At 36.7% G+C, this 27,595-nt stretch overlaps 1 protein-coding gene across 2 annotated transcripts in view; it reads right to left on the bottom strand.

Annotated features, from left to right (window-relative positions):
* Positions 1–710: 710 nt before the first annotated feature.
* The window catches only part of TTBK1 (tau tubulin kinase 1), a 122,438-nt gene continuing 95,553 nt past the window's right edge, over positions 711–27,595 (bottom strand). For both annotated transcript variants that reach the window (XM_087717669.1, XM_087717670.1), the window contains 2 exons: positions 11,741–13,341; positions 711–9,723 (listed from right to left, as the gene is read on the bottom strand). In XM_087717669.1, coding sequence (XP_087573795.1) covers positions 9,339–9,723; positions 11,741–13,341 — 1,986 coding nt within the window. In that variant the 3' untranslated portion in view covers positions 711–9,338. The remainder of the gene's footprint in view (positions 9,724–11,740; positions 13,342–27,595) is intronic.

The raw sequence follows: 27,595 nt of genomic DNA, 5'->3' as shown, positions 1-27,595 counted from the left end.
TAAATTTATATAGCAGCATAATACAGCCCACCAGAATGAGGAGAGTATTGTAACTGATAATCCTGCACAACCTCATGTCCAATTTTTGATGATTGGGCAAATCTAAGATACTACCATTTACCTTCTTAAAGTTCTTGATGTTAAATTGGACAGCACTTTCAAAGTGCAAATTCATGCAATGCATTTTTTCCTATCAACTTACTCAAAGCAATAAAAGAAAACTTACTTTGAGTAACTTTCCTTATTCAAGATAGATCCGTACTGCATTTTTTAAAAACAAAAACAGAATTTACTTCTTTTCTGTATTTTGTTTTAGAGATTTATTTTGATTGTATTTATGAAAACATTATTTTAGGGTGCCAATCAACAATATACTCTCCACAAAATTATTTTCTTCTTAATTTCAATTCCAAGCATTCATTTTGCTTTTCATTCCATCCCTACTATCAGGGGGGAGGGAGAGTGTGTCGGGTGGTGGCGATGAAGATCATTAATTTACTAGAGGCATCTAAGATTGAGGGCATTTGGAAAATATTCTTAATATGAACCTCTGTGCCCCTGGCTAACATCCAACTCAGCAACTCATCAAACAAATGGTAAAAGACACATGGGTGAAAAGGCCGGCGAGCTTTTTAATAGCATGACCAAGAATTCTCTTTGATTAACAAATCTGTTAATGACCATCATTCTTCATACAAACAAAAAAGTGATTTCCTTTTCTTTTTTTATTTTTATGTCATGATTTAAAATTAGGAAAATGCCATGTGAATCTGTACACAGCTTCTGTGTGACGCATGCCAAACTTGTGGCGCTGAGAACGTTGCCATGCATTTAAACCAGATTTTTACGGTTTTTACTTTTTTACTCTCATTTGCAATTGTACATTCTTGTTGTAATGTGTAAAACATTCTAAACCTGCTTTCAGAAAACCATAAAAAAGAAGAAAATACAATGAGGTGGTTTATCATGGAATCAGACAATGTTTTGAATAAACAGTATCATCAACTGATATCCTGTCTGCCAATCAGATACATTTGTTCTGTGCTGCAGGACACAAGTGTTAATACAGAACTGCTCCTGGGTGGGATTTATGATCTTAAAAAACACACCCTATCACCCATTAATAATGCAAAGTTATCAGCAGCCGGCTATTAAATTCAGTCCAAAGAAATACCCATATTGTTTACATTACACAACACGTTGCCTTTCATAGGAGACATATATAGCATCCTGTTTTGCTATGCTTTTCATTTGTCAGAATAGGTGGCTCATGCTATCCTTAATCTCTTGACTGAAATACACCTGGTTTTGCAGTTACTCTATATTTCAGATTAGCCTGAGAAACAAAGTTGTAAGAGATTATATACATTCCCAAATGACCCCTAAATGATTCCTAAATGATTAAGAACAGTTTATGGGAAAATTCAGCCCACAAAATCTTCCCCAAAGCTCCCAGAAATCTCTTTCTTGGTCTATTAGGTATTCTGGCATCTGGGTTAGCAAATTCTTCCTACTCCCATTCAGAAAAACAAGGAAATATGGCATTTTGGTTCTAAAACGTTAGTGTCTCGGGGTGCTCAGTAACAGAAAAAGAGGATTATAATAAGCATGGGAATGAAGTTGCTTAACCTCCTGGGGCCATCACCTTTGTCTCATATTTACACCTCTAGTTGCATACTGTATTAGACAAGAATACATATTCTGCTAAATATACCGGTCCAAACTGCAAATTACAGAAAAACTCCACCAAGAAATTGTTTTGTTTCAGGTCTAATATAATTCAGTGTCTCTTGCTACTTTACTCTATTTCACATCTTCTTACCCATTAGATTTTTGGTTTTGTTGAATGATAGAAAGAGAAAGGTGGCGTTGTGGTGCGTGCTAAATTCTGGGGAAAGGGGTGTGAGGCAAGATAACTATTTTCAATAACACTACCTCTATATTATCCTTTGAAACCAAATTTATAATGCTGTAAGATAAATGCAAAGATTTTGACACTAGGACATCCTTGATAGATAGCTGCCTGCTATCCAGTTTCCTCCAGCAAAGGAATATCCCAACCACCGAGGTGCAGTCCCAGATCTGCTCTCAAATTGCTCCTGAGCATTAAGAAGTTCCTCCACCTACATTGTCTCCTTAGCTGAGGGAGTCTAGATCTGGGGCAGCAGAGAATAAGTCTTTGCCCTCACCATCGCTCTTTTCCTTCCAAAATGTATTCTCCACAATCCTAACTAGCTGCATGAGTTTACTCTCCAGACAGCCAGCATAATCTTTAACAAATCTTTTCTTCCTTGGAATTTAGCCTTTGGGCTCTTGGTCTGAAATGCGTTTCAATTCACCGTTTTTCACTGTCAGGGATGAGTGGGGTAAATTTGTTCAGAATCCACTGTTGGGTCTTGCCTCCCTATTCAACTTTTTTTAATGATAATTGCTGGAGTTGTAGGGGGGGAAATAAGTATGTACTGGACTCCACCCCTTAATTTTGAGTGCTCCATAATAAAACAACATTAACAAGTGCCATTTAAAAGATTACCCATTGCAAATCTACTTGAATGAAGCTACTACAAGGCTTTCGTCTATACAGAGGGGTAATGGAAGCTTCATTACTCAGTAATTGGTTTTCAAAACATTTATCACCCCCATCCACCATCACCATCATAATTGTATTATGGTGTTCTTCCCATTTCTTTTGATCAGCATTGTTGCTCATGAAACTAAAGCATCACCCATACACAACAAGGAAACAGAAGTGCAAAAGAAAATACTATAATGGGGGAAGGAAAACAATAACAACAATGAGGGATGGCTGATTCGCTGAAAGAGATAATGGAAAATGAGGGGATATGGGATGAGATACCTGGAGTTCTGAACAGAAACACTCAATGTTATGTTGTTTAAAAACTAATATAAAGAATGTGCTTTGCTTAAGTGGTTATAGAAATTAATTTTCATTGAAATCTCAATAAAAATAATGCTATTTATATTTAATTCTGACCAGGTCTTCCTAGGACACGAAGTTGGTTCTTAATCTGTCGCTGTGTTGAAATAGATGGGAAGAATGAGTTCATAATCAGATGACTGGGGCATTAAAGCAAGCAGTATATTAAAGATGCTATTCTTAGCCGGATAATGCCCCCCCAACCAAATCTAGCCCCATTGTTCATGCTGATTCACACAATAATCCAATGGCAAAGATCTGACTGGGTTACAGTAAAAATGTGAGGTTTGTGGAGGTGCTGAAGCCCGAAAGCCTCCCCAGACAAGCACCTTGTTTTCAAAGTTATTTTACTTTACTTATTCATCTTGTAGCAAACATTTTCCCGATTTCCCCTTCTCCCAATTCTACTTCCCTTCCTGACTCCCTAAAATCGTCCCAAATGAATCTGCAGAAGACACTCCCCATTTTTAATTAGCACAACAGGAAAGGAAGTGAGCAAGCATAGCAAGAGAAAGAATTTGTTCCTGCTGCTCTCACTGAATAATTAGAAAGAAAAGACAGAAATAGGCTTGGGTGCTGGAGATGGTTTGAGGAACGGAGGAGAGCACAAAGGTTTTTTTAAAAAATAAAAACCTGCCAATCATTTTATTAATCCCAGAATTATTCAAGTATGCATGTTTGATCTATTATATCTGGTTTTTTTTTTAAAAAAAAACATGCACTTGTAATAGAAGTTACCTGGCAAAGGCTTGGTCCCAAAAGCCAGGCTAGAAATGCACTAAATAGTGTAAAAAATGAGGCTGCACTATAAACCTGTGTAGATAACATTAACAGGGATCACACCATCCCTAGTTAATATACCAATTTAATTTATTATAAATATAATAGAAAAATGTAGCAATCAACAGGTCTGAAATAGCAGCAAAAATCACAGCTTGTCCTCTGTAATTAATAAGATTGTATTAGTTCTGAAAAATGAATGAGGTGAATGCATAATGTACTATGCTGTTAAGGAAATAGATTAATTGGGGCTGTCTCGCATGTTCAGGTTCTGGGCAAAAAAAAATCAGTCAGCAATTTTAAGCAAGATACTATAAGAAGGAAATACAAAGGAACTATGAATTCTTGGGGACATTAAAAAAAACAGTATTCAGGATTCAAAGGACATAATGAAGAAGAAATATAAGTGCTTTTTTACTTTAGAGTGATGCTTGCTTACCGTATCGCATGGCACCATAGGTAACATGAGCAACTAGCAATCCATGAAATCTCATTTTTGACCTGGAGATTTGATAATAGTCCTGATGGAATATTATTTGAATCTCTAAAACAAAGCATTCATTCCACCAGGATTCACAGCTGTCTCAGTCACCATCAAGGACTAAAGCAGCATATCCGGCTTGCTGCTACGACAGCAATATTATTTGTTGCGAATGAAAGTAATATTATTTGTCCCTATGCTGCCTTTTTTTCTGCTCATGATCAACACTTATGCTTGATACATATTCAGCTAAATATGTACAAATGTCTTAGAGGAATATCGATTCCTACAGTTCCGCATCCTGCATGATAGTTATATTTTACAGCATACAGTACCTGCTATGGATTCTGGACTTTGTTTCTTTTTATGTGTCAAGAGGTACTGTATAACATGTTTGTGCCCAACACTAATACTCTTTGGAGGGCAGATTAAAACTTTCTTGCTCTTCCAGTATTGCTATACATATGCACTGATATATGACATATTTAAGAATTAGAGTTGTATATCAATAGAACAGATCTGCTTACCACATATCACCCAATTAAAATAATTTAGGTCTCCTAAACAGTAACTATTTCATTTACAATGAGTAATGCTTGACCATGAGCATCTCTAGACAGAATAGCTATTAATTCTGGATTAAACCAGAAAGTAATATTATTATCGCATTGCATGGAGGAGGGCAGGACTCAATTGTGGTTGTGTATGAGTAGAATGAATGCCTCCCCGCCTCCTTATCTCGTGAGGTCTAAGGACATAATATGTCAAAATGTTCTATGTCCAAGAACTTACAGCCACTGGTTCAAGCAAAAAGTAATATGCAGGCTCTTTTTTCCCTTTTCTACATTTGGGGTACCGAGGAGGAGGAGGAGGAGAAATGGGGTGAGAAAGATTGCTAATTCTGTTTTTAGGCTAAAAAGCTTTCTTTTTTAACTGTTTTTCTTACTGGAATCAGGAACCTTCTATATCCCACATCCCATTTCTCATATGGTCGAAAAAATCACAGGCATAACACTCTGAAAAACTGACCAGAAGGGGAAGGGAAAAGCCTCCTTTGTCCAGGCTTGTGCACACATTTGTACCTAATGTTTACATAGCATCTTGATTTTGGGATAAGAATTAGCTGGCACAGAGAATAGTTTATACCTATTCATTTTCCTTGAATAATATCCATGTTTCTGAATTACGGGAAAGGGTCCATGCTTTATTTAATAAAACACAGATGAATGAGTGCATATATTGGTTGGCTGGTTTCATATATTGTGCTAAACAATAAATTATTGTTTACTGACCTTAGTAGAAGTAATTCAAACAAGCAAATCATATTATGGCTTAGCCCAATATGTGAGTGAAGCCAACATGTAAGTATGGTTTAAAAAAAAATAAATATAAAAAGAGGAATGATGGACTAAGTCATGATATTACTGCCCCATCATCCTTTGCTTATATAAAAACAAAGGTCTAAAGTAGTGAGTCACTTGAAGTAATCAATCAATATTGTAGATAGCACCAACAGGCTTCCCACTTTTGATTCTTTTGCTACCAAGCATAAAGGATGATCAAGATGATTGACAGCTATCTTCCAATGGTATTGGACCATCCCTATTTTACATGTGAGGTCTAGAATTGAATCGGCCAAGATATTCTATGCCTAATAATGTCTTTGGAGAACAATAGAGCCAAGCTCAATAAAATGGTCCAGTCTTCTTTGCAGATATAAATCTCAATGTTTATATGAGATATTCGATAATATTAATCTCAAATAGCTGTCAGAATAATAAATTCAAACAACATAAGCCTTATAATTTATATGCTCCTACATCTCAAAGGGGGCTACTGATGACTACAGAAATATTATTTATAACTGTCCCCTCAAATCCTGGATGAAATCCACTAATTCAGCTCTTGTCAGTGGTTCCCAACTGGCAAAGACAGGCCAGATTCTAAGGCAGTCTTGTTTATTACCAAGGAAAAGAACCAGGTTAGATTAGATCCATGATGGCAAACCTATGGCACGTGCGCTAGAGGTGGCATGCAGAGCCCTCTCTGTGGGCACGCACGCCATCGCCAGCTGCTCTTCTGGTTTCCGGCACACACATGTGCACCAGCCAGCTGGTATTCATGTGCACCGGAGCACCAGAAATCCAAACACCAGAATGTGCACCAGTGCATGCTTGTGCGCATGCCAGGAATTCCAGTGCACAAAGGCCAGCGGGCCGCTGCGCATGCATGCACTAGAAACTCCAAGACCAGCTGGCCAGCACACACATGCACACAGGCATGGTACTTTTGAGTTTCCAATGTACTGGCATGTGTGCAAGCGCATGCACAGGTGCACATTCCGCTTTGGGCACTCGATACTGAAAAGGTTCACCATCATTGGATTAGATGTTTTTATGGCTCACTAGATGCTCTCTACCTGTTTTTTTCAGATATATCTAGGCACCCTGCAAATAAGATCATTTGTCCATCTACCATTATTATTCATCCAGATTCACAGGGGCCGTGCAGGGTCCCACTCAGGGATCGTACTCTTTTTTTTATCTCTCGAATACATTCAATTAAAAAAAACTTCATTCAAGTAGGTTGGTCCTATCTTTATACAAGACATGTACTCTGCCCCAAAACCCAGTCCCTTTCCACTAGGATGTGGAGAATATCTAGTGGAGGACTGAGAAAAGAGGTTTATAACGAGAGCAGGTGGGAAAGTTAATGAAGGGAATGAGAGGATAAAATTATTTGTGTAAACATTTAAACAAACAAAGAAATAAAAAGCCGAAATTGTTCAAAGAGGCATGACAAACTCTATCACCCTTGTGGCTTTGGAAGCCTGAAGTATGACTGGGAGGCTCTTGCGTATTATGAGTTCCTAGAGTTGCAGAACAGAAAAGTCTGGAGATTATGACGAAAAAGGAAAAACATAGATACAGATTAAAAAGAAATATTGTAAAATCAGAGTGTTTCTTATCAAAACCTCATTGCAATTGTGTCTCAACTAAAATCACACTATAGCTCCAGCTAATGTACCAAAAAAAATAATCTGGGTTGCTTCTATTGTTGTTACTTCATTGTTTCATCAACACAATCTTACCAAAACAAAGATTTGTGGCTTATATTGTTCTTAGTCCTGTCCTGGAATTAATAATAATAATCCTCTCATAGAACCACAAGGCCCATGTTTTCTCAGGTATATGTCACAACAATCATTCTATTGATTATATAGGGCATTCTCATAATTATCCTCTGTTGGAAAGATGGCCATGAGATTAACAGTATATTATCTTTTTTTAAGGTCATCTTCTAATACAATATTAAAAATAGGCAACATCTCTTTGATGCAAGAACATTCACGAGTAATCTTGGGCCTTGAATATCTATTGATAAAAATAGTTATCACAGATATTTTCCTTTAATAATCAACCTGAGTCCTGAATTCTCACCAGGAAAAGTAGTAATATTGAATAGCCAGAATCTATTTATCCCTTACTAAGAAGCTGCATGTGTCATTTTATTAAGTTTAAACAGCAACCAAAATTAGTCTAAAGAGGTGAATGAAGGAAACAAGCTCCATTCATATTTCATATAACTGCTTGACAGTTGTGGGGTGAAAAGAAAACAAGAAAAAGATATCTAGAACTATCAATACATTAGCCTGATCTGCTCAAATCCATTTCTTACATTCTATCATTGCAATTTATAGATTCACATAGATGGTGGGGAGAATATTATTCAGTACAATTACAAGAGGCAAGCATTCATACATTTCCTTTTTTTTTGCAAGTCTCCATATCTAAAGCTAGATTCTTAGATATAAGTACTTAGTTATAATGTATTTTCTGATCATAATGGCAAGTTCATATAACTTTTCAGGCCAGAGCTGAGAAGGGAGGGGGTACCATGAAACTCCCCCCCCCCAAAATTAGCCAGCTTCAAAAGCTTTGAGATTTATCAAGCAATAATTGGAGAGGTGCCAAACACCAATGATCGTCTGGCAGCTGGATTTCTAAAATAAGCAGGTACTATCATTGCAAGGCGTTTAGAAATGAAAAGCCTGTTTTTTTTAAAAAAAACCATACAAATTAAAAACTGCATGTCCAACATATCCCAGAAGGAGAGGCAGTCCATGTTTTAAAATGCCTTATATTTGGATTTTGGAAAAAACAACCACCATACAGTGGAGCCCTATTGGTTCCCTGGGCATTATTTAGGCTTTAGCTCTTTTCTTTGCACTTTTGCACTGTTTTTACCAATAAAGAGATCATGTGGAGCTCCCTGAGAAGCTTTTACTGCTGCCTTTACACAAAACACTACTTCTGATGGATATTAGCTTATGGCATAATGCCGAGGGGGGAGGGGGGGAAACTGGTGCCTCTCTACTTCAAAGCACCCTTGGAACAGGTTCTCTCCATAAATGTAGCACTTCTCTTTAGCAGCCTTCTCGGGACTGCTGCTAAGGGATGCTATGCATCCAAAAGAAGCTGCAAAAGATGCAGCCCCTCTCTTCTGGGCTGTCATTGACCCTTCATAGAACTATAGGCAGGATAGCAATTGAGGGGACTGATTGTGACTTTCTTTCTATCAATACACCAGCATCACTGTAGCTACATAAAAGTAGGCTCAGAGAGAGATAGAGAGAGAGAGATAGAGAGAGAGTGAATGGGTGCCAAACGGGGAGATCAATACATCTAGACCACCGAGAAGCTCACACCGAGATTTCTCTTTCAGATTCTGCGCAGCCCTTTCATTCCTCCACTGACTGAGGCCGATGTATGCTATAAAAAGCCATCCCTCCTAGCGATCTCTCATGATTCTATGGTATTGCTAACCGAGAAACTGAAGAAATGAGGATGAAGGAAAGAATGTCAGGCACTAGGCAGGCTGCCTGAGTTGTTGCTTGGTGACCGGCCATAGCAAGCATGAGTGGCCAGGAGGCTCTCAGCCAGATAGAGAGCTGGGATTGAGACAGCATGGGCATGTGTGGGCAAGTGAAGCACTGAAGTACAACTAGCTGCTATAGGCATATATTTCCGACACATAAGGCTGCGCTGCGGCATCTCGAGTGTATATTATACGCAGAGGTTTTTCCAGCCTGGCAAGATGGTAGGTCGGTAGGTCTAATGGACTGGCAGCAGCAGATCATTATCTAGCAGCAGACTTGCCTTCTTGGAATACCTGTTTTCCTTTGGTTCCTGGAGGATGGGTTTTCCCTTTTGGTCCTTTTCTGAGCATACCTGGTGACACAGGGATCTCTCCCGGTAGGCCTAGAGCCTGAGCCCTGGAGGGAGCTTTGGGAGGAAATGTAGTCCCAGGCCTATGCGGTCGAGATGGTGATGGGCTTTCCTTTCTGGATAGGGATTGGCTTTTGGGGGAAGCACTGAGGTTTCGTGGAGGGAGAACAGGGCTTCTAGCTGGAAGATGGGGGGCTTTCCTTGGGCTGCTCTTCAAGGAAGGGGTAGCAGGAGTTGGGGTAGCTTTCATCCGGGGGTCACCAGATATATTCCCAAATGGCCTTTGCCCCTGAATCCTACAAGAAGAAAAGAAGGAGGAAGCACAATGTTTTTTTTTAAACCAGGTCACCAAAGGTATCCTACTCCAAAACTTTACAACATAGGAGACAAACTAATAGTCTGTAACAGGTTAAAAAGGAAACATATGGTGGCCAAGTGCTACCACATGCCACAACAAAGAAGAGGACAAATTTGGTTATCAACATACTCAGTCATTGTTTTTGCATATCAATACCAACTTCATACAGTAAAATAGCAAGGCTATCATTTCATTATGTGTCTTGTGGGAGTTGAACAATGTACCCAAGCCCTGATGCAAAAATGTATGCTTCTTTCTCCTTTAACGAAAGAATCCCTACACTGGGGCTACACAGAGTAATTATGAGCTGGGATACCCATAACAACAAATCAGTCAATGGGAACTGTTTGGTGACTGAGAGCCATCTCAGACAGTTTGGATCTGGATTCTGAATTCTGGTTCTGGCTTCTACTGCATGGGTATTTTATGCATGCAACATGCTTTATATTACTGTATATAAAGAAGTTTCTTTTATACATGAATCCTGCCAAATTATTTACGTGGTTGGATTGCTGCAAACTCTGACACTGATATGGCAATATTCAAAGTGATATTAAGACAGCAACATGCATGCAGAGTCATCATGCAAATACAAAAAATACTAGTGTTTTGGGGTCCTAATGTCTATTATTAGTCTGTGACTGACATTTGCACTGTGACATGGTTATGTATATTTTGTCATTCCTGCCTTCTCTGTGGATACCCATATTTGGACATGTTTATGCAGTGTTTGCTTCAGCCAAGATGCTATTTGCATGGTAGAGGTGAGATGCAGGTTATGTTTTTGCAGGCACAGCATCATCTTTGCTGAAAGTCACATAAACCAAGCATATAAGCCACTTCGATTAAAGAAGCAAACACTACATACTGAGTATTTAAAGGTAGAGAATTTCTATTAAGATACAGATTTCTTTTATTGAAGTATTTAAATTATATTTTGTGTTTATTTTCTAATTCCCTGCCTTGTAAAGTATATGTTATTTGGAAGAAAGACAGGATACACATTAAATGAACAAGAAATAGATTTTTCTTTCTTTGTTTCTACAGCCCAGTAGAGGGGCTGAGCTCCACTTGGCAGGCAACTCTTTTAGCCAGTCTCCGGAGATGAGAGGGAGTCCTCTCAGCAGGCAGCAACAACTTGCAACCTTCCCTGCAGGGCTTCCCATTGACTTTCTGGGGAAGCCAATAGAAAACATTGTAAATGGTGATCACATGATCATAGGGTGCTTGGAAACTAATCATAATTGTGAAAAGGTTGGCAAGTGCCTAAATTGTGATCATGTGATTGGGAGTGGATGCACCATGACATTTTACAGGATGTAAAACATCCCATCTGAGACTGTAATAACTTCAACCGATAAATGACCAGTTGTAAGTTGAGGACTACCTGCAAGGAAAGTAAACATTAGAGAACATAGATGCAGCTAGGTACTGTAACTAAGATAATAAAAGTCAGACAGTTGATACATATGTCAGAATTGTTACCCCTAACCTTATATATAGGAACCTTTAGTATACAACATTAAGCTTGAAAAAAATCTGCAGTAGGGAATACTAAACTAAGAGGCCATAAAGTAGACTTACTCCTTCAGTTATGATTCCTGCCTAAAATGTCCTTTTTATATCTTTTATTTCTAAATACCCCTGTAGAAATGTATTGTGTCCCAATTTGGTTTTTAAAAAGTTTCCATGACCCCAAAGGAATCTCTTTTAAATGCGAAAATACTAACTTCCATCTAATTTTGAAGGCAAAGCCATGGAATGTTTGGGAAGACCCTGTAGGCAGCCTATTTTAAAATTATGTCTAACATCATAGCAATATTAATCTGGTCGATTGCAGTCTAGTGGATAGCCTGGGTAAATATAAAGAAGGAGCCAAGGTGACAGCAAGGACAAAAGAAAGGGTAACTCTCTAAATCCAACTGCTTGCTGAATCAGAAAGAAGTACCACATACCTTATGGGCCCAGCTGCATCACCGGTACTTCTACTTGGCGCTGCTGGCGGAAGGGCTGAAGGGCTCCCATATTTTAGTTCTATCACAGGTGGCTTTACAGGTACAATGGGGCGAGGGATTCTGCTCCTTATATTTAAACTTCTCTCCTCCATCTTTACCAGGGAAATTCTCTCCTGATTTCCAATCTTCCTTGGGGTGAAATCATCTGAATCATGAGTATCTTCCTCAGAACCAGTGGCCGACAAGGTTTCTGAAGCCCGCTGCCTCTCATCACTAGAGGAAGCAGAAGATGAAGCTCCAGAAGCTAACCTGAACAGATAGCTTTGCCTTTTCTCCATCACCAGGCGGGCCAAATCCTGTTGTTTCAGTCTCTTGTATAGCCTTTCTTTGCCAGAGTGTGAAGCTGAAACATCTGATCCAGTGTCTTCTTCAGACAGCAAGACAGGAATCCGGCTTCTATACCTTACATTCAATGGCTTTTTGGAAGTTTCTGCTAGAATATGTGGAAGCAACTCTGCCTGTCTAAGGGATTCATTTTCAAGGGTTTTATTATCAAGGCCAGGTTCTTCTGAAATCAACTTACTATCTTCTTCCACATCTGACTCGGGAATAAGTTTGCCCTTAAGTTCTAGCTCCTCTTCTTCTTCCATTTTAACACCATTCAGGAATACCAGTTCCCCTGCAGCTTCAGAGGTGGTTTCAATATGATTCACTGAGAAAGCACAACTTTCCATTTCTCCCCCTTCCAAGGCTGAATTCACACTCCCATTTTCTATCAGTACCTGATTTTCCTCTAATTCTTCCTCAACGATTATCTCTTCAAACTGCCCTGTATTAGAGTATTCCTCGTGCCTCATAAGCTGGCCACTGGAAGACATGATGTTTAGATGTGTCTTTTCGGCAATATGGACAAATGTGCGTTCAACTTTAGTAAAAGGGGAGGAGGTTGTGGCCACAGACATAGGAGGCTTTGGTTCAGACTTGAGGATGGAAGACAACGTTCCTGGCTCAGATACATCAAGCTGGCTTCCCATAGGCTGAGGTTTCTCACTTTGAGGAGTCAGTGCAGCAAGAGTTCCAAGATCAGCATCAGGAGCCAAATCTGTATTCACAGGAGACTTTTTCAGGTCACCTGGTGAAAAGAGAACTAATGTTTTTGAGCCTTCCTCAAGCTCCAAGTCTCCTTCTGCAGCTGATGCTCGACCCTTGGATTCCTTCTGGTCATCTGCTAAAAGAGTGGATGGAGCACCTTCCTGACTACGCTCAGTACTTTTTTGACTCACTTCACTGCTCGAATCACTCTGCATATCAAATTCTTCTCCTAAATTACCAAGTTCTTCATCCTCCTCTTCTTCCTCTTCCTCCTCTTCCTCCTCCTCCTTTTTTTCTTTATATCTGCCATTTGCCAGTTGAAGATGAGCATTAGGTGGTTTACAAGGGGCAGTTAAGACAACATTTGAGAAATCCACTTTTTTTATTCGCTGGAGAATTTTGGATCTTTCCCTATTTTCTGATACATCCCTTTTGAAATCTTGGTAAGGCAAATTTAAAGGCACCACCCTGGGGAGACCATTCATTTCAAAAGGTTTCAGTGGGAATACCTGAAAAAAGACACACAAAAATAGTTGGTTATCCAGAATGTTAAAACTATATAAGCAATGTTGCAATAGCTGAAATTAGCCAGGACAATTAAAACCACAAATGAATGGAGACCAAGAGGTGGGGACCCTTTCCTGTCAGCTTCCCATCACTTGGGGAAGTGGGGAGGACAGCATCTGTTTGGACCCCCGTAGCAGGTAGAATCAGAGTGGAAAGTAGAAGGACCATGTCTCCTTTCACCTCTTCTTGGTCTTATATCTTTCGCTCTCTGAGGGAGAAACATTTGTCCTGAATGTGAATGTTACTTATGAAGGGCTTTCAAAATTAGGCAGAGACACAAGATGCCCCTTCCCAGTTTTCTCAAATAACAAGAATTAATGAAGTTATATTTGAAGAAAGATTCTGCAGGGAAAAAATGGTATTCACCATAATGGCAAATCCCTTACCACATGATATCAATACCCTGCTTTAAAGCCCCAGGGTATCTACTAGGATGCCTGAAGAACAGTTGGTAGAATTCCCCCTCATTCTTTTTCAGTATTCCATCTTCAATATCCAGATCTAATACATTTAGGAAGGAAGGAGAGGCAACTGCCTCCCACTAATTCAATCCTGCTGCTACTAAAAACAAAACCTGCCCTTCACCTCCTACTAGTGTGATGTCTGATTAACACTCCTAAGAGGTAACAATGCAAAAGGTTTATTATTCAGTAAATACCCTAGCAAAGCCCATGGGTCATCCTGTAAACAAGAAAAACGTAACTGGAACAGAAAGAAAACTAGTTAAAAAGAAAATATACACAGTAAAGATAAACATTATATGGTTTCTAGCAACACACAGTAGCAGAAGGTCATTTAATAAAAGGAAAGCTGTAGAAAAAAAACAGATGTCCAGGAAATAGGGGAGACATATATGACAATATTTTGAAGTTGAAATACTTTTATTTTTTTTAAAAGCTATCTGAAAATGGATGAATATTTCATGAAATGAGTAGGAAGCAAGTGTTACCCAAGAAATAAGAACTAGATTTCTATACAGTTTGTTAAGCATCAATCAGACAGTAACAAAAATTGCTTAATGTAACTGTGATTCTTCAAGTGATTATCTGTGCTTTCACATGTACAGGTGATACACTTCTGTAGAATTAATGCCAGAAACATTTTACAGCTACTTTCTTCAAATCTTATGAAAGCGTGCCCTGCATTGCATATGCTCCATGCAGTGGCTCTAGTTATACTTTTCATGTCATATTACTGACACGTTATTCCAGCAGCTCGAAGTATTTGATAGATCAGGCATCAAAGGAGGTGAATTAATCATATTAACGCATATAGCAGATATGAATGATTAGGAATATGCATATATAACACCTTTTGTTAGATGAACAGTTTTAGGATTTAAATATAATAGAATTCTAGTATCCCTAGAAACAATTATATCAGGAAGATATGGAATGGAATGTCTAAAAAAATTTTTAAAAATCCTTTTTCTCATGACTCTAAGGGGAAATATGACATTAAAAATTGGAAAGAAGATAGTGATGTAGAAAAAATGTATGAAACAGAGAATATTGACTTTGGACCAGGGGTGTTATTCACTTACATTCCCTACCTGTTCGCAAATTTTGCCTTGAATTATACAGTCAATATATGGAATTTGACAACTGAGGCAGGGGTGGGTTCCGTCAGGCACTACTGCCAGTTCGCTTGTGGGTGCTCTGTGGGCACGCTTGATGCACACTGTGCATGCCCAGTACAATAAAATTGTTCTGTGCATGCGCAGAAGCAAAAAACAATATGGAGAACCGTTCAGGGGCATGGCAGGCCAGTTCCAGCAACCCAGGCAGTCAAACCACTACCATTTCGGCCGAAACGGTCCAAACCGGTAGGAACCCACCACTGTACTGAGAAGTGTAAGTAGCCACCAGGAGTCCTCCGGGATTGGGCAGCCTATAAATCGTACCAATAAATAAATAAATAAATTTTCCATGTCTTTATTATAGCTAAAGAACTGATATTATAGCTCTGGAAAAATAAATATATAGCCCTATTTACTCAATGGAAAGAAGATCTGTTTATCTCCTAAATAAACAGTTTATCTAGTAGATAAACTGTTTAGCTACTAGAGTAGATTGCCTACAGACGTGGAGTTTGTATAAATATAATGAAATATTTGTCTTATTTATACAAAATACAGTAGGTTCTAAAAGACAGATAGTTTATTTTATTTATAAAATTTATATGCCGCCCAATCCCGAAGGACTCCGGGCAGCTTGTTGATAGATGATAACCTTGCATGTTTGCATTAGATAATTATATATAGGATTGTAACTGTTTACTGTTGTAATGAAGTATTTTACTTTATTTTTTGTATTTTTCACTTATTTTTAAGCATGTGGTTTTTTTAAATCCAATGACATATTATCACTGTATTTTGTTCAATTTAGTTTCTTTTCTCTCTTTATTTTAAAAACAAAACTTTAAAAAAAAATATGAATGTGCTCTTAAATTATATAAAAAAATATTTGGAATTCATGGTATACTGTCTAAGAATTATACAAATACTGTGAATACCATACAGATAATAGTATAATAATTCAATGTTAGACAAGCAGTGTTCTTCCAAACATAACATCTTTGGTTATCAACCTGTAGTAACTTACTTTGAATAAACGGACACCTTTATCAATGCAATGAAAAGACTAATTATTTATTGCAGAGAGGTGCAATAAAATAGGTAACTTTCAAACATGAATGTACAGTGACCACTTGAAAAACACAGTTAACAAACAGTTCTCTTATCCCATGTACGTGTGAAATCCCCAGTCAGATGAGGAAAGATCAAGGAGGACTCTAGTCATTGTGCAGCTACAAGAGACCTAGGACTGACTCAGACACAAACACACAAAAACACACACACACACACCCTAAGTTCCATGGGACTTTGTTTGTTCCCAAAGGAAGGCAAGCAATCTGGGAAGACTCTTCTACACAATAAAGTAGTCAATTTGAACCTTTCACATGCAGATCTAGTTGCTTGGACCTGACAATTACCAAATAGAATTTGGAGTTGGGGCAGATGCTTTAGCAAAAAGTTATATAAAGCATCTCCCTGTCCAAAAGATACATTGGTTTGAACAATGAAGCAATCATACATATGAAAGATTGGTGACCAACACGTATCACAGTTTATTAATTTCAACATTGAACTAATATAGATGGAAACAATGGAAGAAATCATAGCTGTGGTCAGTCTGTTCTGAAATGTTTGTATGTATGTATACTAAAACAGTGGAACCCAGCAATATATTCTGTGTTGGTTTCTCATGTTTTAATGTATAGATACATTTAATGTATGCATGTATTGATGTAATGTATAGATACATTTCATGCATCTTATGAGAGCAAGTTAGGCTTCAAGATAGTTTAAATGAATAAGAAATTTGCTTATTTTGTTATATTTAATTAAGTATAAATACATAAAATATAAACATATATATATTTGAAAATAGAGTTTTTGATGGACTGCAAAAAATTCCACTGAAAGCTTGCTTGGAAAAAAGCAAACAAATTTAGACAACGGAGATATGACAATAAAACAAAAAGGAACAAAATATTAGGTTTTCATAAAAGAGATAGAGACATTAATCCTGTGGCTGTTGAAAAGGAACTGAGGGTTGGAAGGGATCGTTTACAAAACCATATCCCCATATTTGTGACGCACAGATATCATAATAAAAAGTACACCTTCACATAACATGGTTGAGGAGTTCATTGCCAGAATATATGAGTGTGGTCATAAGTTACATAAGAGATTTGATAGAAAGGAAACCAATGAACTTATTGTACAACATTTGAATAAGCTTCAAATTATTTTTGCATGGATTTTGGAGGTCATAGTTCAGGCAAAGATACTTAAGTGTACTTTATACATTTAAAAGAGAAAGAATTAAGTAGTTAAGTAGTTGCTGAAATCTACATGATCAGACAACATGAACAATATTCAGTAATATAATTCTAAAGCAAAGTAAGAACAAATAATAGGGTGTATACTCTCTGAAATCCCAGAGTCTCTTAAACACTTGGGCCAGGTATATCTAACAGGTCTTACCTTCTTCCAGGGAAAAGTAGCAGCAGTAAACCAAAAGGCCATCTGAATGCTCTGATCATGACAAAGGACTGATGACACTGCCCCCCCCCTCCCGGCCCCGATCATATTGCAAATATCTCAAGATGAAAAAAACCTAACATGTGACCTTCAGCATGCATTGGGTCAATAATTTGGGTCAGATTCATGGAGGGCATGGTGACCATGAACTCCTGATGAGCTCCAAATTCAATGCTAACTGGAAGCAGCTTTGCATCAGCTTGAGAAATTCAACTGTCAGACCAGCAATGGAATCCAGCAGCTCAGGTATGTGTTCACTTTACAACACAAAGGCCAGTATAGCAGCAGCAAATCCAGCTGCTGTCTAGAACACCACCTCAACCATAAAGATCTCATATCTAGTTATCTACAGCATAGAGGCTCTGAAAACTATCAGAGCCTCTCAGATAATAACTACTATTCCTTTCTCCTATCCTGAGGTCACAACTGATGCCAACCATCGAAACAAGGAGGGCACAGATCTGAAAGAGGAACAGCCCTGACTCTGGTCCTCCAAATCTAATAGGTGGGAGTCTCACCCTTTAATAGGAAAAACATCATCCAAATGATTGCAATTATATTTATAAGGAATTCCTGTACACATATTTTTTTTAAAAAGAGGCACATTGTTTCATCAATAACTGTGTGGTCTTCAATTGCAAAGTTAGCTTTGAGAAATGTGCAATTTGCAGTTAAAGATGGAACTTTGATCTTCATTATGCTTTTGACCAGAATGTTTACCTTTACACAAGTACCAAACTCAGATACTCTCATTTAACATAAATTTCCTGCTACAATTGATCCTGATGCCCTGGCACGTCTAGTGGTTGTTGCTCTCTTCATCACTGCCTTAGTCGGTATTGCGTTTCTTTGTTCTCCCCATTTAGAAAGAGTAGCTTACTCCACAAGCATCAAACCATTCATTGTTTTCTTACAGACACTTTACTATACTGGTTTCTCTCTGTCCCAAGGCCGAATAGGAAGTCAGAGAAATGAGGAAGGGAGAAAACATTACTGAAATCATAATAGAGTCCAAAGAAGGAAGTTCAAGAAAATCTGTCCTTTTATGCTGATATAGATATATCCTTCTATTAAATCCAAAATGTATCCCTCCCTTTCACTAATAAAAATCCTCCACAATGCTAATGCAATGTGTTAACAAGAGAGTTTGCATTGGGATTTGAAGTCTACCTCACAAGAAGAGCGCCGGTCAGGTGAAAAATGAAATTAAAAAAAACACTGCAACAAGTTATGCCTTTGATTCTTTAATAAGGTTTTGGTAGTATACAAGCTTTTTTTTCCGATTGTCTGGATTAACATACATGGATTTAAAAAAGGCACAAAATCCATTGCACAGCTTCGGTTTAGGTTTTTTTTTTCTTTCTTGTTTTGTTTTAAAATATGAAGTTGCTTGTAATTTGTGATTTCAAGTGTAGGATCTTACAGTACTCTGCAGCATTTACAGCATATTCTACATACAAGTAATTCAGTGCATGCTTTTATACATAAGATAGAATTTCAAGTTCTGTCTTGCCATTAATCTCTCTATATACATAAGTAATACAGTGCTTTTATCAAAAAAAAAGAAGAAGCTTCAATTTTTTTTTCTTACATGCTTGGTTTGCCTAGGGGAATAGTGCAAGCATATAATACAATGTCAGTACAAAAAGGTGAAAGGCAGGGGCGCAGAAAATTATCTTCAGTTCTAACAGGCAACACACACAAAGAATAAAAAGGCTCAGGGAAAACAAACTTTTGAACCCCTTCTGGTAACTTGGTCCTTCCAAATTAATTCCTGCTATGCCACAATAAAGTTATACCTCATAACTCTCCCAAGAAGGGTTTTAGGCCTTTTTCAGTTGATGCTAAATATACATGTATCAGTCTGCAGTAACACCAGGATGATTCTAATTCCTGAGGTTTTCATTAAAAAGATATTTAAAATATTAAGAATTGGCACTCCATATAAGAAAAAAGCAACACAAAACAAACTTGGATGTTTGGAAAAACACACCAAGGTTGTATGATGTCATAGGACAAAAAACTGGTGCAAATGTAATATGATATCTTCACTGCTGTAACAAGCATTCATTTTCTAACATGAATTCCATTCTTTTTAAATTTCTTTTTAAAGAGCATCCAACAAATACATCAATACTGACTGACACTCTGGTTTAGCTGAGAAGTGATGACCCTTAAAATTAAAAAAATAGACATTAGAAGTTCATTATATGCACAATTGAGGCCCCAGGACAGCATGTTGCACTTTCACCACTGCAAGTTTTCAGTGCTTTTTCCAGAAGCCTCAAATACTATAAGAAAACTATATGACTGGGGAACAATTATATTAACCACATTTATTTTTTATTACATTTAAATCGAAATAAAATAAAATTCTGTTCTTGTTGTAGCCTCATCTTTTTGGCATGTGACTTTTGGTCTTTATGCTTGGGACAAGAGAGAAGAGGTTTTGATTGCACAGCCAGAGTAAGATGTGTGTATATGTGAGAAGGAGGAATTTTACTCTAGAGAAAATGAATATGATTCCACCATTAAGTCAAACTGTAGTTAGAAATTAGTTATTTGTATGCACACTGATCCTATAAAATCATCACTGTTGTATTTCTATACATATTGGGACCAATGTGTAAACAGAAGGGGAAAAAATATCCAATCCTTCTCACCTTCAAAATCATAACACTGCCAACTGCTTACCCACAATAAACAGCAGCAAGTGTTTGGGCTTAGGATAAGGCAAAAGAAAGATACTCTAGTCCCTGAGGGTCCTGATGATTATAAGAGAAATCTAGAAAGCGCAAGAAACACAACACAAGTTACATCAAGTGATCTCAGGCATAAGAAACCAGAAGATGCCTTAGTCCTGAGAAATGCAGATGTATTTCAACAAATAACAATCCAGCTCCCACAAGAATTAATAAGCATGAGCTTAGTATATCCTGAAACTGGTATGATCCTTTGCAGGCAGAATGTTATTCATTTAGAACTTGCAGATTTGGCAAATCTAGAATTTCAAGAAGTTGTTAGAGTTTGTAGGATATTTGCTTTGTAAAATACAAATCCAGCCCTTGCATGATTGCACTGTAATATCCATTCTCACCAATTTAGTATTCTAGATTCTGGACAATGTATTGTTTGATAGCTTTCAAAAGCTGTTCCTCCATTTATAGTTAGCGATAGGTCCCAATATGTTTTCTGTGTTCCTGATTCATCAATGTAGACTTGCACAATGTTAGCAACCATGGCTACCACTACTGGCAGGCTAAAGTACACTGCAATCTAGATTGTATGAATCAGAAGTACTAAAATTAACCCCTTATTAAATATGCCTTTCATTCAGTCAATCCTTTTATTTTAAAATGCTTTCATATATTGCTATGGTTCTACCTGCAGAGGTTTTGGGGGAAAAATAACATTGGAAGACAGAGAAGGGGCGAAATTTCATTAACAATATTTGTTCCAATCTTGGGGAGAAGTAATAAACTGTAAAATATTCTGAAAATATTAGTATCTTTTTGGTACAGAGATATGGCCAAAATATAAGCTCTGTTTTTTCTTAGGAAGGACCAAAGTGAAGGGGCAAGTAAGTGTCCTTTGAGCATCCTTCTTATTCTATTGTTAAATGGAACAGCTTTTGCAATGTAGATGCATTTTATGTTTAGAGATAGTTTGCTTGCATTTGTGATGATTTATTGATAAGGAAGCTCTGTGATTTATTACAAAGAAGATATAATTAAGCTAGGTTCACTGAAGAGACAGGATTCAACAGAAAGCGTAGTACATTGTTAAAAAAAATAGATCATAAATTTGATTCTGAATGTTAAATTACATGCAGGTTAATGCAAAAATGGAGATCAACTTTCAACTCCAAGTTACATAATTATAGCAGCTTGTGTGTATGTGTGTGTGTTTACATTCATTATATCATTTTTTTCAATAGTTTGAATACTACAATGCCTACCAATACATCAAATGGAGTGTTAAAAACATTTACTATAAATGTTATCCTTGTGCTGTTATGAAACTGCAAAAGCAAAACTAAATGTTACCATGATTCAATATACAGAAGTCTAACAATAAAAGGAGCTTGACCAATTGTTACTTACCAAAACTAGCAACAAAAAAATATTCTTTACCAGTTTCATATCATTGTAGGGAAAGACAAAATCTGGAAATCATTTTTCAATACTACGTAGCTTCTATCAAGAATCCTTGTAAAATAAGGTAACATAAATTGCAAGCTGTACAAAACTGCACAAAAATAAAATTATGATAACCTAACCCTTCAAAAAGATTGACTTTGATCTGCAAGTACAACGCCAAACGGCTTAATCCAAATCCAAATACAGTGGGAAGCTGCACATCAACAACAACTTCAGCTCATTTATCAGCACAGGCTTGTGCTTAAGGGAGTGACAGCTTTTGATAGTAGTGATTTATAAAAAGGAAGTTTCATAAGAATTTTAGAAGCAAAATTATCTACATGTCATGAATAGTATATAATTTTGTTTCTTCTAAAAACTGCCAAAAGTAGTTTTCCATTTGATTGAATTTCTTTGCAGTGTTAATTTCAAGATGAGACCTCACATAGTAAGGCAGTTCTCAACTTGCACTATCATAAGTTCAGGCCTAAGCCACTGAGAAACAAGAGAACAAAATCTGCATGAAATTCTCTGATTTTGATCCTATGCTACTCTTTCAGTTGTTCAATAGATCAAAGACCAGAAGAAACAATAATGGACAAGATATACAATCAAAGATGAAAGTGTCATTTGATGATGAAATACTAAGGAATTACTCAAAATGGCAGGAGTGCTTCACCAATAACCACAAACATTTGATATTGGGCCACTAAGGAAAAATATCTTAGAAAAAGGGTGCTGTCCAGTATTTTTATCTAACCCAATATCTGGTAGAAGAAAAACTAGTACTTTTTTAATATACAAATTCGTTGGAGGGGGAGGGAATGACAATAAAAGCAAAGCCCTAATTAAAGTTGGTATGCTAGATTATATCCAATGACTACTTTATGTCTTGGAATACAACATACAAAATAAGTTGGAATATATGTGTACATATATTGCATCTCTAAAGAAAATCTCTAGATACATACATTGAAAATAAACAGAAAAGTTTGGTTAAAGTTAAAATTAATTTAATTAATTATCTGATTTGTTAGGATTTCTAATATATTTATGCTAAAAAATAACCCACTCTTAATAGTCGATTTGATCCCAAATCCGCAACATATCAATATACAAGGTAAACATTTCCCCTCTTATTCTAATATTCTTATACTAAGGGAGTTAATTAAGATTAATGGAAAATGAGGGAAGTTTCACTACAATTCAGTAAGGAAGAAATGAAAGTGCTTAACTATAATCTCATTTTTAGACATTCATATAAAATAGTATAGTATTATAAAGTTTTGACTATTTTATGTGAAAGACTGAAAAACAGAAGCTAGTTCACAAATCCATAACTCCATAGATATGTAAAACAAGATCCTGACCTTCTTTGGAAATGACTGGATGTCTTTCTCCACAATCAGAATAATATCCTTGGAGCCTAAACCAAATCTAGTTTATACTCATCTTTCTTGTATCATATCTAGAATATCAATTTTCCTATCCGGCGACAATCTATTACTGATTGGTGTTTAGCAGCAGCATAAGGAGCTTTGAATGTAACCCTATTTTACTATCACAGATAGCAGAACCAAGCTTTTAAAAATCACTATGGAGCAGCTGTGTTAAATAAATAAATACTATGTGTGTACTGCATATATTGTGCACATGTTTTGTAAAGCACTTTAGAACAGTTTGGATGAAACACACTATAAAAAGCCAATATATTATCATATATACATCATTTGCTTATTGTATCACCTTCCAGCCCAAAACCATTGGCTGTGCAATTGTCTTCACAAACATTGTGATTTATAAGGAGCAAGCACCTTTAAAAGGAGGTTGGGAATTAGAACTATGATTCTAAGAAAAAATAGTCTGGAAACAGATTCAGGAACATTTATGCAGAATTCTAGATATTAATGTAACAGAGGCAAAAACATCCCTAAAGAAGGGAAACGTGGAAGAATTCAATGAGGAAAAAGCCTTTTACAGGCCAGTGGGCTCTTAAGAGAGCTATGTTTTTTGTCTTAGATTTCAAGAACTCCAGTCACTTTCAGCAGTTTTGGAAAAAAAATAACATGATAAATCAGTTCATAGACAAAGACAAATATATATTATGAAACACAGAGCTAAGAATCCTATACAAAAGATTTTATAAATTATATTAAGATCTGGAAATCTTAGAAATTGAACTCAAAAACTAGTTTTCAATTAGAGCAGCATAATGGGTTCAATCTCCATTCATTACAAATCAAGGTTGTATCAATGAGGTATTTTAAACATTAAGTTGATTGGCTATTATCTTGCAGCTGGGGGTATTTTAATAACATATCACATTGTGATCAATGGAACTATTTTCATCATTCATGGAATAAACCTCAAGGGAATACATCCCTCATAGGCTCTATTAAAATTATTATTGTCTTTAATTATTTTGTTTTTAATAATTTACTAAACTGCCTTCTCAAATTGTACATTTCACTTACCACTTTATATACTATATAATATCATTGGAGATTAACATGTACTATAGTACAGTTTCAGACTTTTGTCCAACTGGGACCTTTGCAGATATACTAAACCACAACACTCATTATCCATGACGTGTGGTTTATGAGAGGGGCAAGACATGATGGGAAGTTGAGAGGTAGGCTACAATGGGTTCAGTGAAGATTATGCTGCAGAAAGGTGCAACCAATTTGTGCCTTAAAGTGCAAAGTCATTTTTAAAATCTATAAATTGTGCACATGCAAATACACAAAACATGTTACAAGAAAATAACATTAAGGGGATGCATAACTTCTTTTCACTGTACTGCTCCATAGTGTTTATACCATGTCTTACAGCACTTAAGAAATGCTTTTAAAAACCTATGAATGGCTTGATGAAAATGTAAGCCTTTAAAAGCAGGTAGAATTCTCAAGCAAAATTAAGATTACAAAGGGATGTGGGGACTGTGACCTCACCAGAAAATTCCAAACAGCATATTACATATTTAAATGACCTTGAGGCAATCTTCTTGAGTCCCTGCACTCAAGTCATTCAAGACCTAGTCATCTTGCATTTGGACTACTGCAATGCGCTCTACATGGAGCTACTCTTGAAGAGCATTTAGAAGCTACAGCTGGTGCAAGTGCAGTGGTGTGGGCAGCTTTTGGGGCCCCAAGAGTGGCCCATGTAACATCACTACTCCGCAAGCTGCACTGGCTGCTATTTTGCTTTCAGGTGCAATTTAAGGTGTTGGTAATCACCTTTAAAGCCCTTCCTGGCATGGTTCAGATTACTTAAACGTTACTTCTCTGCTATAGCTCTTGTCCTTTGGAACATCTTGCCCCCTAGAGTGAGATTGGTTCTAACCCTCCTGACCTTCTCCAAGAGCTAAAAGACTTGGCCCTTCCAGTTGGCTCAGGACCACAATTGGGGGAAGGACTTCACATTGAGGCTGATTGATAGATTAATAAGAGTTTCCATCTCCCCTCCCCCCAACTCATCCTACTTTCACCTCACCATCTTTGAGTTAGGGTTGAGTATTTATATTTGTATATTTTAGTATATTATTTGTATTGTGTATATGTATTGTATAGTTTTATCTTTTTAATATTGTAAACTGCCCAGAGTTACCCTGTGGTAAGATGGGCTACCAATGAATTTAATAAATAAACAAATCTTAAAGTTCTTTGCTTGGAAAACTGTAAGTCTGAGAATATTAAATATTCTCGCATGTCTATATTTTGAAACTCATTTCATACATTATACAATGGGCTCGTGTTATGGTTTTCATTTAAAAAGCAATCTGATAAGAAATATACAAACTATTCAAAGTGGGTTAAAGCTGGATTGGTATATAAGATTGACTAATTAATTAATTAGGAGAATTCACAAATTCTTTATTTGGATTTGAAAGTTTTCATCTTAAAGGCTTATTTTTAATAAGGGCATTGTAAATAAGTTAAAAAGTAATACACATTTTTTGGTAGACTTACTGTATTTTAATTATTCTTTGTGTCCAGAAGGACTCTAAACACATATCAGAATTATGTTGGCCTCTGACCACATGGCCACATGGCCACATGTCTGTTATATAAGGAATTGCTTCTTTTCCATCAACTTTCAGACCACAAGTCATTCATTCCACAGGTTAACTGTAATTTTATCCTCTCTCTCTAAATTCTAGACACTGATCATTTATACTGATATGTGTATCAAAAAGCACATTAATTTTGCTTTCAATAATAAAGTTGATTTGCACTAATAAGCTTTCTATTGTTGTATCGACAGGCTACCTACCTGTCCTGGACAAGTCATAAATAGGACCTGTGCAACCATTAGAGCAGGGCATTTTATGGGCCACTATTGTGCTTTTTGTTTTGCTCTATATCTACATCAGAATTTTTTTGCTGAATATGCTTTTTTGAGAGGCAAAAGGAAAATGACAACCTGCACCAATATGCTGAAATTCTAAATTGGTGCCACCATTTTAGACTTAATTCACTTCTTGAAAGCAAGCCAGGTTCCCAAAAAGATTTGTTAGTATGGCATTTTAAAAATAATCCTTTCCAGTTGATGCCAAGATAGATTTGTGTTTAAGCATGCGTGTTGCCTTTGGATTAAAGATATAAAACCACGAAATTACATAATCTTTGGATTAAATATAATGTAACTAACTTTTCCCTCTACAAATTTGTACTATTTAGTTTCCATTCCACTAAATCACAAGATTGTGACTGTTATCTATTAAGACATACTATGGAGGAAAAGCATTACATGGGAAGCAAAGCTTTCTTTGACTGTTGTTGACACCTGAGCTGTCAGTTAGATATTACTAACAAAGACACAAAAAAGAACACAAATTTACATGAACTTTGCATGTGCTTATGTGTATTGTATGCACCTGTACAAATGTAGAAATCATTGTTATAATTTAAAAGTAACTACATAATCTCAACATATTAGGGAAGACTGATAAGAGACTTGTGCCTGCACAGTCTTTTGGGCAGGTGCTAATGCAAAACTTCAACACCTTGGGCTATCCCTTCTTTGGGTTACATTTGTTTACAATAAATTTGGAGATAGCCCCTTTTACAGAGGATGTCTTCAAATGCAGGACTGTTATCTGTAAAATAGGACATACACTTCCTACATCCAGCCTTAGCCATTCTATTCTTACTAATATAGCAAATATGAGAGATCTACTAGACCAACAAAACTGCCATCAGCTAAGAGTAATAACTATGAGATGCTGTGACAATAAACATAACTTAATGGGGGAAGCATGCCAGCTTGTGCTTAGACAATTCTACCCCTCCTAAGTACAGGAAACATTGGAAAATATAATGCTATATCTGGGGAAAAAACCCAGACTATTTAAAAAAACTCAATATGAAGTAAAAGGTTTAAGTCAATTCTGATTTGGAAGTCTACTTCAAGTTTCTGATAAATTGAAGTTCCAAATGTATGTGGAAAAGTTTTAGTTATACTGAATTCATAATGCAAATACCTGCAATCCCAGAAAATTCCATGGAAGTTCCATAACGGAAATTTCAAAATGGTACATTACTCAATAAATTTCTTTCATTCTTTATTATTGTTTTACAATTAGTCTCTTTTCTGCTTAACTGAAAGTCTACAGCAATGACATGCTTGAGCATTTCAGATATGTATTTTAACCCAGGTTCTGACTAATGGATGCTGAAGGACCACAATTTAAAAGAATTTTATCTAATTAAAAGCAGGTGGGTTTCTAACAAATTCTTTTTTTTTACATAGTCCTAAAAACTGACTGATGAAATAAGTATTGAAAGAAAAAAAGGGGGGACCTTCTAACTAAATATAATTAATCTCTTCACAAATCAGCTAGTTCCTTCTTAACACAGTAACATAATAATTTTAATATCAAGAATGCACTAAGCCAGGCCAGGACACTGGCAGGCAAACAGCTCCTAAAGATTAGATACCTTCATA

Source organism: Thamnophis sirtalis, unplaced genomic scaffold, assembly GCF_051295495.1.
Source record: "Thamnophis sirtalis isolate CommonGarterSnake01/CBP01778 unplaced genomic scaffold, rThaSir2_p1.2 scaffold_6, whole genome shotgun sequence".
Classification (NCBI taxonomy): Eukaryota; Metazoa; Chordata; class Lepidosauria; order Squamata; family Natricidae; genus Thamnophis; species Thamnophis sirtalis.
Note: the sequence above shows the minus strand (reverse complement) of the source record. Positions and strands in the feature narration are given on the sequence as shown.